This window comes from Ochlerotatus camptorhynchus, unplaced genomic scaffold, assembly GCF_037179485.1.
Source record: "Ochlerotatus camptorhynchus isolate MF236.1 unplaced genomic scaffold, CSIRO-AGI_Acam_v1.1 ptg000365l, whole genome shotgun sequence".
NCBI classification, from domain to species: Eukaryota; Metazoa; Arthropoda; class Insecta; order Diptera; family Culicidae; genus Ochlerotatus; species Ochlerotatus camptorhynchus.
This window is the reverse complement of record NW_027040853.1, coordinates 1,288,107-1,301,917: the sequence shown is the minus strand read 5'-3', so window position 1 is coordinate 1,301,917 and position 13,811 is coordinate 1,288,107. Positions and strand designations below refer to the sequence as shown.

At 38.1% G+C, this 13,811-nt stretch overlaps 1 protein-coding gene across 2 annotated transcripts in view; it reads left to right on the top strand.

The window, feature by feature from the left end:
- The window catches only part of LOC135709821 (23 kDa integral membrane protein-like), a 41,211-nt gene extending 28,134 nt beyond the window's left edge, over positions 1–13,077 (top strand). Inside the window, exons 2-5 of one of the 2 annotated variants that reach the window (XM_065232233.1) lie at positions 12,010–12,201; positions 12,289–12,456; positions 12,529–12,773; positions 12,966–13,077. In XM_065232233.1, the coding sequence (XP_065088305.1) occupies positions 12,010–12,201; positions 12,289–12,456; positions 12,529–12,773; positions 12,966–12,975 (615 nt within the window). In that variant the 3' untranslated portion in view covers positions 12,976–13,077. Of the gene's footprint in view, positions 1–12,009; positions 12,202–12,288; positions 12,457–12,528; positions 12,919–12,965 lie in introns of those variants that run through there. The other variant, XM_065232232.1, reaches the window with a different exon arrangement.
- Positions 13,078–13,811: the final 734 nt, after the last annotated feature.

Genomic DNA, 13,811 nt, shown 5'->3' with positions numbered 1-13,811 from the left:
TCAGCGTGAAGTTAACGATTTACATAGTTGGAGATGCTTAACGTCAAATATCAAACTTAAAGTGGACATTGTATACGATAGATGAGGAGATGAGAGTATAGGAAAATTTTGAGGAAGATACCAATCGGGTAGACCAATCAGTTAGAGCCATCAGATGACGATTTGTGTGTGACGCAATCGATAGAACTGTTTACGCACATCGAAGGTACATGAGCAAATCGGCGATCATCCCATTTGCCAGTGTGGCGGGGGGAAACTCCCCTCACCATCCCTCATGAACGGATGAGTTTGGTAAAGGGGATGCTCTACCCGATTCGTACCTTCCTCAAAATTGCCCTAAGTTCGCTTTCTACATTCTATATATAATTTTCACACTTCCGTACTAAACGGAACTAGTAACTCTGTACTTTCATCTAATCATCCATCGTATAAAATGTCCACTTTAAGTCTGATATTTGACGTTAAGCGTCTCCAACTACGAGAATAATCTATTTATAAAAAAAATTAATTATTCTGCAAAGAATTTTCAAGAATGCAATATTATTTTTCATAGCTTAGAGCCAAGTTTAAGAGAATTGAAATGATTTAAAAAAAGTTCCTAAGATCATTTTGAAAATAAAAATTTCTTAGCGAATTATCAAAGTTGTATCAAAATTTTAAAGATTTCAAACGCAGAATCAAATTAAAGATCTTCGAAAAAAAAATGCTGCCGCTGTAAGGATATATTTAACCCTATTAAAGCTGGTTTATTAGGGGTTATTGGTTTATACAATAATTTTAAGGTATGTCGCTCAACCAGTTATACAAAAAAACCTTTAATGGATGAAATCGGTTGGAAATTGTCGAAGTTATGAGCATTTTTGTAAAACACTTAAAAATGTTGCTGAAATACAACAGCTTTTCTAGGTGTCGTTGTAACGTTGTAAGCATCCAAATCGCATGTAAAGTTTTCATGGGAGATTCTTTTCTCTACATACCAATTTGATTAAGGCATATCAGGATTTAAAACCGAGTTGATACAAAAGAAATTTATTTAGGTTTTATTAAAAATGATTGAGAATCGAATGACTTTGTCTTCGATGTTTTGAACTTGTTTCTCGAATCAGAAACCAACAATAGTATTATTATTATTATTATTTAGCTTTATTAAGGAGGCTTTCAGCCTTAGGCTGGTTCGCCTCCAACCAACAATAGTCACCTATCATTGCTTCATCCCAAAACCCTTGGTAACGACGTTCCATCATCTTCATTTTTTGGTGAAAACGTTCGCCGTGCTCATCACTCTCGTCACCAAGATTTTCCGGGAAAAAATCCATGTGAGAATGTAGGAAATGTATCTTCAAAGACATATTCACACCTGTGTTCAGTGAAATAAAAGGATTTTAAATTAATTATATGTAACAAACACAATATTTTTGATTTATACATATTTTCTCATAATTTTTGAGCAATTCATCGACGGCTTCCTCATAATCTGGGCTTCTGAAATTTCCTAAAAAGGTTGTGACAACACGCTGGAACGATTTCCACGCTTCTTCCTCATCTGGTGTCAAAACTGTATTGAATGCGGAATCATTGAGCAGTTTTTTGATCTGTGGGCCAACAAATACACCTTCCTTTATCTTTGCGTCAGATAAATTTGGAAATACTGATTTCAAGTACTGGAATGCCGGCCCTTCTTTTTGCAACGCTTTGACGAAATTTTTGAATAGCCCATGTTTTATATGTAGTGGTGGAAGTATTATGCGCTCTTTTACCACAAGAGGATCATTTTTAACGTTGTCTTTACCAATTGTGAAATTATCCCGTTTTGGCCAATCTTTTCGGACGTAGTGTTCTTTACGAGCTCGACTGTCCCATTTACACAAAAAACATATATAAACACATATATTTTGTGTATCCCTGTTGCAATCCAGTCAACATGGCAACCACTTTAAGATCGGAACAAATTTTCCAATTGTGTTGATTGTAATTTATCAAATTGAGCAATAGAGCCATTGATTCATACGTTTCCTTCATATTAACGGCATGAGCTAATGGAATAGAAGGTTTCTCATTCTCTTGATGCAGTAAAACGGCTTTCAAGCTCAACTTGCTGCTATCGATGAATAAACGCCATTCAGCTGGATCATATGGCTCACCAAACTCTTCAAACAAGCCGTTTACGTCATGGCAAAAACATGCCTTGTCCTTTGTAGAATAATATTTGTCAAATTTCTTGTGACGATTCCTGTGACAAGAAATTTTGACCTCCTTGCTCAGCATGTTGTGTTCTTTCAAGCGTGATGCCAGCAATTCGGATTTCTCCTTCGATAAGTCGAGATCTCGCACCAAATCATTAAATTCGGATTGTGTAAACAGTTTTGGGTTTCTTTCCAATTCCACCTCGAAGTCTTCCTCGCATTCCTCCTTGAATTCCTCCTCACTTTTTGTAACGGTCGATTCAACAGAGGGCGCTCGTTTCCGCTTTGGATAAACAGGATACGGGACCGAACTTGAATGTGGAACAGGTTTTGTCATAGAAGCCACTTGTGGATACTCAACTGTTTTGTGACGTCCTTGTTGTTTAACTTTGGTCAAGCAGAAATAACAATCCGTTGCATGACAAAACGGTCGACGCCATATGGTGGGCATGTCAAAGGACAAATAGCGACTGACAGATAACAAATAAGTGAGTTAGTAAGTAAGACATTATCAAAAATAGATGAAGTAAGATAATGTCGATCACTACCATGCTGTACATAAATTGTTTATATGAAAGTTATTCAAAAAATCGATTTACCTTGCGCCTGACATCCACGTAGCCATGCACGTTTTGCACGAACTACATAATACTTTTGGAATCCACGGTTCGTCAAAGTCTCCAGGATCAATTTTAAAATAAAGCCTGTATGCAGTTTGCAACGAAGCAGTGAAATTGACCGATTTTGTAAATATATAGTTGCCACACGCGTAACAAAACTTTTGAGGATCATTTTTACACTTGAATTCACGTTTTGTCGTATACATCGTTAAGCAATGTTAAAGAAAGAAAGCTGTCAAATTGAGTTGGTTGCGTTAGGTTCTCGCCGAGCGGTCTCACAAACACTAGCGTAAATTATATTGTTGAAAATATCCCATTTAATTTTGCGTGACAGCTGGTAGTGTTAGTGAAATGCACCGTATGCGTACACGTCCGCAGAAAGGCTTACTGGAAGTGGTGCATGAACCTAGGAGCGGGACAACGGCCAATCTTGGAACATTCAATTTCCATGATTTTACAAAAAATTTCATAACTTCGACAATTTCCAACCGATTTCATCCATTAAAGGCTCATTTTCTCCAATTTTTAATGGACTTTAAGAATAAATTATGGAATGATTTTTTGAATCTTTTTATCCCATTAAAAATGTTAATTAAAACAAGATTTTTATGGAAAATTCGCAGGAAAAATAAAAAAAAAATGCTGTAAATTTTTAAATGACTTTAAAATTAAATTTTCAATTAAGACATAATATTCTAGTGAACGATAGCAAATTTATTTAGCTTCATTTTCATAAAAAAAGATTTAAAATTGGTGCACTAGTTCCAAAGATATTGACATTTTAGTAATCGTACTTTTGTCCAAAATTCAAAAAATCAAAATTTTTGTATATCTCAAAAATGGCTCTACTTTAATTTTTTCTGACCACGGCATTGAATTCAGCGTAAGATTTTGCTTTAGAAACGTTGGTCAACCACTAAAGTTCACACTTTTTATGTTGTTTTGTAAACTAGTGTAATTAGAGGAATCCATGAAATGTTTTTTTAAGCTCCATGACAAACAACAGTTTATATTTTATAAAAATCTTATTCGAATTTCTGAGTTATAATAATATAAATGTCACTATTGGTTACTTAGGAGTCGTCGATTAATTATGTCACACATTTAGGGGGGAGGGGGGGGGGGGGGGTTTTGAAAACTGTGACGAGCCACACAAAAAAAATTAAGATTCATACAAAAAATGTGACAAAGGGGGGAGGGGGGTTGAAAATGGGCCAAATTTGCGTGACATAATTAATGGACCATCCCTTGGTCACTATTTCCGTAATTTTAGTCACTAAAATCACTACCAGCCCTGCCCAACAAACATTGGAAGCGGAATAAGAGCTTATTCAGGCAAAAATATGCTTCTTCAGCTAAGAAATAGCTTATTCAGCCCTTAATCAGCACAAATTGTTTGTTGGGTGGCTGTGATTTTTTTTATTTCGATGAAAAAAATAGATAAGTTATAAAAAAAAAAATTCAATAAGCTCATTTAAAAAACACATTTTCAGTAGCAGCGAAGTTCATAATGTTTGCTACTAACTGGCAAAATTGGGTTTTCCGTTTTTCAAATTTTTATTCAAGACCCATTGTTTTAACAGTGTATAATTTTTCAAGAATTGCATCTTAATTATGCTAACAGAAAAAAAAGAAATTTGTGATGATAAGTGCACTTAAGTTAAGTTTTTTTACTTTCTGCTGTATTGATTTGTTTAAGTTAATTCAACCAAGAATGACATGATGGGAAAAGGCTGTATTTTTCAAAAAAATGTGAACTATCATTTGAACTTAAAATACACTAGTGAAAATCGTATGGAAATTAAATATAGTTTTCAAGAAAGTCAAATTATTGTAAATCTCCACTAACCTCGAGACGTCCGCGAGTATTCGGTTAAATTCCTGTCACTATAGATTTAATATTAAGATTAAGTATGCACAACACCTATGATAATTTGGCTCTGTAAAGTTTATTCGATTGAGCCTGTACAAAGAAATTAATTTACAATTAAAAAGAGGAAGTTAAATTACTGAAAAAATCCCTTGTGCAAAATCAAATTGACCAAGAGAAGGAAAAAGTTATCTCAGTTGCATATGAAGCCTACACAGATAAAAATTCTGAATTTTAATTGTGATGTAAACATTCATTCACGTAAACTTAAATTTCATTTCACGCAACCGAACAACTTGTAAACAATGTTGTTTACAAAGATGAGCTTTCGTATATAATATTTGTGAAATGTGTCAGAACTTTACATGGTATATAATGTAAACTTACTAAACGCTCCATTTATGTGCACACTATTTTTTCGAACTGTGCAGGAATGCCAGTATTATATATTTTTCAAACATGATAAAGCAAGGTAGTTTCGGATGGACTTGCTGCATTATTGTTTGCAACGATTTAGGTATTCCACGACCAATTTTTCGTTTTTTTTTAATGCCGGCTGTTCCAAACAAACCCTTTAGCTATAGGCACATTGGAACTCCTGCTTCACCCTAGTGCTGCATTTACTGTAGGGGAGAACAGTACATAACGCACCCCCGGGGTAAGACGCACTTTTTCATTTTGTTTTGAGTTTTTCTTGGAATTTTTGATCCAATTCTAGGATTTATCATGCAGGATTTTGAGTTCAGATGCTATGCTAAAAGTGCTGCTTGATAAGACAACAAAAAAGTTACGTAAAAGCCATGAAAAACACAAATGAAAGTCAGCTGGTGCGTTCTGCCCAGGGGGTGCGTTGTATACCATTCTCCCCTACTTAACACCCCGGGCCCCAAGGTCGGGGTGTTGTTAATTGAGAACTTGCTTGCCACCAGAGAAGCCCATGCATACCATCCCACCAAGTGCGATCGGCCAAAGAAACGCGAAGCGTGGAGATTCATTCAACCGTGGTAAGCAGGTTACCTTCAACCTGCGGGCGGGGAAAAGTACAAGCATGTTTGTTTGTCTGTTGTAGATAGGTACATATATCCACCTGCACTGAACAGACTTCAAAGCGGTGATTCAACTACCTTCCGCACAGGAGAAGGTCGCCACATCGTGATACGAACGATGAATTATTATGTGCTTATAAGGTTACCAATTGACCTGGCCGTTCGTTGATTGACCACCCGAGCAAGGCAAACGGAAAGCGAAAGTGGACACAGTAGATTCCTATTGATACACCTGCTACAATTGGATGACGCTCATTTTTTTTTTCTTTTTTCGTCAATCCTATTAGGGTCGTTGCTGGTTGTAAGGTGCGATAAACGTTGTTAAATTTGGGACAGTCCTGTAATTTGATTTTAGGGGCTGGGCTGGGTTTCGCTTTATGTTCACACATCAACGGAAATGTGCCAGTAGGTTTTGTTTGAGTTGAACTGATTGACGCACCGCTTCGGTAAATGTTTGGGAATAAGACACAGTTCTCGGTAGATTACGTTCGAATAAACCTGCACCGGAATTTATGACTGACTTGTTATGAGTTCTGTGATAAGGTTTGTTAGAAGAAAGAAATCTTTCACAATTAACAATGCTGTCATAGGAGAGCCTTGGGAATTTGATAACCTATAGGGAAATTGTGTTTTATGTGTGTGGAATTCGCCACTCTGAATAATGTGAATGTGGTACTTATGACTTGTGACGTCACACTTAGGATTTTACACGACAAAATGAACCCGCTGAGATCGACTGGAGCGGTTGACAAATGAAGTGAAAATAGCAGATCACGATTTCCAGTGTTGCCAATAAATTCCCACCATGCTAAGGCTCTGAACCATTTGGTGGATTATTTTAACTTTTGGTTAAAATTTGACAGATGTAAAGTTATCGATTACCACTCCGAACACGATGCCTCTGGTAAAATGTGTATGACAGATTGACATTGTTTGGAAAATCATTACTCAGCTATTTGTCGCTATATTTTAAACCTATCCCAAGTAACATTGCAGGTTTTATCGAGGTTTTATAGCATTCTACAAGTCTAAATCATGGTCTACAGAACCCTCATAAAACCAAAATTGTTACTTGGGATTGATACCGAATAAACCTTTAAAGTCTATAGTTTCAAGTGGCGCCAATAGATTTGAAATTCGTCAATAAACGGCTGAGCTATGATTTTTCAAACATTGCAAGTTTTTCCGTTACCGTCAATCGTCTATTTGTAGGGAAAATAATCTTTCAAGATCAAACGCCAAGCAAAGCAACCTTATCGTGGTGTTGTTATTGTACCGTTGATTTTACTAATTTCAGCAAATCGAGTGATTTACGCCGCAGCATTGATGCTCTCTAAATTATTGAGTGAATCACCATAAATTGTACCGATTTCCTCGCAGTTTATTAACCGATAACTGCCTCAAACAGCTTATCAAAACCATCTGTTGCTTTTCCACAGACGAGGAGCGATCCTAATACCGATATTAGCAATGTTTTACCTATTGGGCGGCTCCACACTGGATTTTCCCAGCAGCTTTTCCGGGAAAACCGACGCTCGTTGCTATCTAGGGTGCGAACCTGTTGTAATTATTCATGTAACTGAACGCATTCGAACACCCCACGTGTTAAAGCCCCATCTATAAAGCCTTTGCGAAGCCAACGAGCTGCGATATTACCCATAATCGCAAATCAGTCCCATCTTTGCATGATTTCATATCCATATGGGACTGGTATACGATTATAGGCAGAATAGGTCTTGTAAATGTAGCTCCTTAAAAATCCAGGTCTTATTCCTTATTATGGCAGAGTTTTCCCGTGCACGACCACTGGGAATAACTCGGAGATAGTCACTTCTACCAACAATCAATACGAAACTAACGATTTTAAATTGGCTCACTACTTGACTAGCCTATTGGTCCCAAGCAAATCGATTAACATACCACATTCTAGTCGAAAGTCTAGTACTACACTATGTTTGTTTTGATTCGCTATGAAAGTTTGACAGATAAAATGAGGGGTTCGTAGATTTTCTTATGTTTCGAGGGGTGAATCGATTAGCTTGGGACCGAAGATAGTACCAGAGCTGAGCCAAAAGTTGAGCTCGTTTCTTCGGGACCTTCTGGTCTTAGTTACCTCTATGCTTCCACTCAGTTGTATGATACATTACTAATACAACTGAGTAGAAGCATAGAGGTAACTCTAAGACCAGAAGGTCCCGAAGAAACGAGCTCAAATTTTTGGCTCAGCTCTGGTACTCTCTTTGGTCCCAAGCTAATCGATTCACCCCTCGAAACATAGGAAAAACCAATAACCCCTCATTTTATCTGTCAAACTTTCATAGCGAATCAAAACAAACATTGCGTAGTACTAGAATTTCGACTAGAATGGGGTACGTTAATCGTTTGCTTGGGACCAATAGGCTAGTCAAGTGGTGAGCCAATTTAAAATCGTTAGTTTCGTATTGATTGTTGGTAGAAGTGACTATCTCTCCGAGTTATTCTTAGTGGCCGTGTAGGTCGAAACAACGGAGTGCTGAGCATGAGGGGGATTATTTGTTCTTACTGATGGGTTATAGGATTAGGACCTGGGTACTGCGAACTCACTAAGACCATAGAGGTATCTCTAAGACTAGTAGGTGCCGAAGAAACGTGCTCAACTTTTTGGGTCAGCTCTGGTACTATCTGCGGTCCCAAGCGAGGTCCCAAACTAATCGATGCACCCCTCGAAACATGGGAAAATCCGTGAACCCCTTATTTTATCTGTCAAACTTTCATAGAGAATCAAAACAAACATAGTATAGTACTAGAATGCCAACTAGAATGGGATGCGTTAATCGTTTGCTTGGGACCAATAGGCTAGTCAAGTAGTGAGCCAATTTCAAATCGAAAGTTTCGTATTGATTGTTGTGTTCCATTTGGTGAATTTTCACTTAAATTTGTCAGATGGAAAATTTTCAACCTCGAAATAAACCTACTATTGCAGCAGACTTATTTCTGACAGACAAGGAATCAAATTTGACAGACACCTTGTCAAAAATCGTTCGATCATCAACAGAGGGATTTTCGAACAACTAAATTTATTTTTGAATTGTTAAATTTAAGTGAAAATTTACCAAATGGAACACAGCCTAAGACCATACAGGTAACTCTAAGACCATACAGGTAACTCTAAGACCAGAAGGTCTCGAAGAAACGTGCTCAACTGTTTGGCTCAGCTCTGGTACTATCTTCGGTCCCAAGTTAATCGATGCACCCCTCAAAACATAGAAAAATCCGAGGGGCGACACATCTAAGTCTCAATTCTAGATGCTCAGCAAATCTCACACTAGCGAATCAATCTTCGAAAAATCTTCTGTCATTTCTCGCATCTACTTGCATCGCATATCATCTTTTTGCAGGAAATCTTCAGAATCGCCATCAATCTTCTTTCTATCTTCTCAGCGTGCTCGCAGCTAACCACAGCAAAACACGATTTTCCCTGCATCGTAGATAGAGTTTCCCCTTCTCGGAAAAATCCACGAACCTCTCATTTTATCTGTCAAACTTTTATAGCGAATCAAAACAAACAGGGTGTAGTACTAGACTTTCAACTAGAATGGGGTACGCTTTAGCTGTTCTTGGGACCAATAGGCTAGTCAAGTAGTGAGCCAATTTAAAATCGTTAGTTTCCACCGGTTGCTAAGACTCTGAACCATTTGGTGGATTTTTTAACTTTTGGTTAAATTTTGACAGATGGAAAGTTATCGATTAACCCTGCTATCCGAGCGTGGTTATTTCTGACAAACAAAAAGTTAAATTTTGACAACCTTGGCTCGATAACCGGTCGATCGACAGCACGAAAATTTTCGAACATAGAAAATAACTTTCGAAATGTCACTTGTGTTTAAGTTAAATTTAACTCGGCAAATGGTTCACAGCCTAAATATGCTTGTCACCTGCACGGTAAGAAGAAAGCACCCAAAAACTTGGTTGGTTGTCTTTATTAAGACTGTGAACCATTTGCTGAGTTAAATATAACTCGTGGTTTAAAGTGACGTTTCGAAAGTTAATCTTGATGTTCGAAAATCCCTGTGCTATCGATTGACCGATTTTCGAGAAGAACTCAGCCACGGTTGTCAACATTTAACTTCTTGTCTGTCAGAAATAACCACGCTCGGATAGCAGGGTTAATCGATAACTTTCCATCTGTCAAATTTTAAGCAAAAGTTAAAATAATGCACCAATTGGTTCAGAGCCTAAGGAGATTTTCAGCCAGCAAAAGTAACTTATTTTAACTCATTTCGGCACTATAGTGTAGGAAACCAAAAGTATGTTTAAGCGGGTCAAAGTAGTTTTCATTTACTTGTGTAAAATTCGTATAGAATTTTCCACTCACTACCCAAAAGTTAGTTGTTCCCAAAAGTAGGCAAATTTCCTGTGAATGTGGGCGTCTTAGTGAAATATCTGTATAAAAAGAGAGAGAGATGGATTAGTAATTTCCATTTAATTCCACTACAATATTTGCTATCCGTGACGCGTCTCTACAATGTACAGACTTCTTCAGTGTCTTGTACTAATACTCGACTGTCTTCAGTGTCTTGTACTAATACTCGACTGTCTTCAGTGTCTTGTACTAATACTCAAAGAATACAGTCGAGTGTTAGTACAAGACACTGAAAAAGTCTGCACATCCCTAATAAAAATAACCATAAAAGAGAGCTTAACGACGTGTTCGGGGTATCATCCAAACCATTTGTGGGATAGTTTACCCATCCGGGATACAGTTTGTTTATGGTATTTGTTTATTAGGGATTGTAGACGAAATAAATACGCGTATTTGTCAAGGATAAGGAAATAAGGTAGGGGAATTAAATGTAAATTACTAATCCTTCTCTCTCTCTAGGCAAATATGATTCTAATCGTACGTTGGGTTCCCACCACTGTCACGCAATTCTCGCTGTTTGGTGGAATTTGAGTAGTGTTGCTCCAGAAAAAGCAGTAGCATAGAGGAAACTCTAAGACTAGTAGGTCCCGAAGAAACGTGCTCAACTTTTTGGCTCAGCTCTGGTACTATCTTCGGTCCCAAGCTAATCGATTCACCCTTCGAAACATAGGATAATCCACTAACCTCTCATTTTATCTGTCAAACTTTCATAGCGAATCAAAACAGACATAGTGTAGTACTATGACAAGAATGGGATACGTTAATCGTATTCTTGGGACCAATAGGCTAGTCAAGTAGTGAGCCAATTTCAAATCGATAGTTTCGTATTGATTGTTGGCAGTAGTCTCTCCTCCTGGTAAACTTGCTGGTTAATGGTCCCAGAAGTAATGAAAGTTTCGCTTTTCAGCCCACAACTGCAGATTGATCAAGGAACTTTTTGGTGAGTTTCAACTTCTTTTTGATTTTACATTCTTCCAGGGCACTCTTCGCCGAGCTCATACAAAGTTTGCTAAACTCCTATAAAATCTGCTGCACTTCTAGAAAGTTTCCAAAACATCTACGAAGTTTTCTGACGAGCTGTTCTTTGAAATTCTACAACGCTCCTCGAACTTTTTACGAAGTTCTCTGAAATCAGGTGATGTTCTATTAACTTTTTCGAATTGTCCTGGACTTCTACGAAGTTTTCTTGACTACCCTGAACTACTGTAGTAAAGACTCCGTTTTATAAATCTGAAATATTAAACACCATCCCGCACAAAACGGTAAAGACATGGTATGACATTTCGTCGATCTTGTTGCTAAATACTATGGAACGAACTTGAAATGAGCGACAGTAAATATCAGTCTTGTTCAATAAAGTCTTGCTGAAGCAAATAATCAAGGAATTCCTAAGGAATGTATTTTTTCAACTTATGTGGTTAAACATGCGTTAGAAAGGAAAATTCTAAATTGATCCACACTAAAAAAAATCCTTCAACTTATCGTATTAACTCTCACCGTCATCTTATTGCAAACGACCAAATGGAACGTAGGTAGATAAAAATTGTACCAATTGAACCAAACAACGTTACCTCCCCTGTTTGTGCCTGTCTGCGATCATATTGACGGTTTGAATTTGCACACTGAATCTCGTACGGCGTGCATGATCTATGCCTATATTCCAGCGCAGAACGCTTCCCGGTATAATTATTGACCGTTGCGCAGAAAAGCCGAGAACATGATGTCATGCTGCTGCTATTTGTCATCTGGTTCCTGCCACTTATTTATTGTTGTTCAAAACCAGTTTCGCCCGACTTCCTCGCGCGCGAATGAATATGAGTGATCGAACTAGAACTTTATAATGTTTTCCAACTGTGATTAACCTGTATGATTTTTTTTCCTTTTCCAGCTATGCGGTATCGCACTGGTGGTGATTGGCGGTGTCTCGCTGGCCAAAATCTCTGAACTGCAGGACATCAGCACTGAACACAACATCGTGGCACCATCGATCCTGTTCATCGTGCTCGGATCGATCGTATTCGTGATTGCCTTCTTCGGATGCTGCGGCGCTATTCGGGAATCGTACTGCATGACCACGACCGTAAGCTGCCGATCGTTTTGACGTTTTCTATGTGGAATGTCCATGTTTATATCTTAACTCATTATTATCAATTAACTTAATTTGCAGTATGGCTTCTTCTTGATGATTTTGATCATTGCCCAAATTGTGATTGCTGTCCTGGTCTTTGTCTACGTGGGAGATGCCCGTGAAGCCTTCAAGAAGGGATTCGCTAGAGTGTTCGATGAACGTGACCGTCCGCCCAATGCTGAACTAATCAATACCATCCAGGCGAACGTGAGTGTTTCCACGACGCACTTATTCCGATCAACCAGATTCCTTAACCGCCGATTTTCCAACGAATTTTAGCTTGAATGTTGCGGTAAGAGTTCGGCTCTGGACTGGTTGGGCAACATGCCACAGTCGTGCTGCAAAGCTGGAACCGCTCCACTGTGCATTCCCTTCACCTCCGGTTGCCAAGCTCGCCTCGGAGAGTTCATCGATAATGCTGGAGACGTCCTCGGATGGGTTTCGCTAGGTGTGGCCGCCGTTGAACTGATCGGTCTGATCGCTGCCTGCTGCCTGGCCAACGGAATTCGCAACCAAGCGAGAAGGTCTGGCTATTAATTCTACGCGCGTTAACACAGACTAACCAGTTCCATCAATCTAGAGTAGTCCTACGCACTAATGATTCTTATTTACATACATACACTGATAAGCAACAACTAATAAAACATCACCAATGGGTCAGAACAACAATCGAAATGATCTAATCGTATATCAACTGTTTACTATTTTCTCCACAGATACGCTTAAGCTTGATGTTGACGCTTGACACACGGGGGCGTATTAGTTGTAAAATGCTTAATGTCATTTTTTTTATACTGAACGGGAAACTTAATTGGAAAGGCAGCTTTACACCATCGAAACTTTCATGCGGAAAAACAAAAATCATCCCATCAATATGCAGAATCAGCAACAGTCTCCATGCTCACACGTGGAATCAAGCAAACAAAGCATGCAACTCCACTGTATAATTTTTACTGTGTATATTTTTTTCTGAATTTACATATACACACATGTCCACTAAATAACGAAACATTTTCGAAATAAGCATCTTTGAAAAATTCTTCACTCACTTACCTAGGTCAAAGAATCTTGGAAGGAGAATAACATTCGCGCTCGCACAACAACGATTATAGTAGGGGATGCATTAGTTCCCCCTTGCATGTATATGAATTTCTTGTTTACTTGAAGTCCTTAGATGTTAGTCTATTGTATAAGCAAGCAGAATTGATTTGAAAACCAAACTGAAGTACGTTACAAAAACAAAAATCGAACTAAATATAAACTTATATGGTACCTAAACTACATTATATGTGATTGTGTGTTTATCTCTATTGCCCGTGGTGTGCCTCAAACAAATTAAAATGTACCGAATAAGAGATTACATCAAAGCTTCAGCGACAAGACAGTTCGTTATCAATATTATTTTCCATGTAGGTCCCTTCTCGTCGGCTACTGTTATCATCGGTTTAGGCGGAGTGTCGAGGTTTGATGGATGCGGAGAACATCAGCTTAAAATGTGTTGGTGGCGGATTTGTCACTGTTTCCTATTAAATGTTGTGATTGTCTACATTGAAGTTGTGACT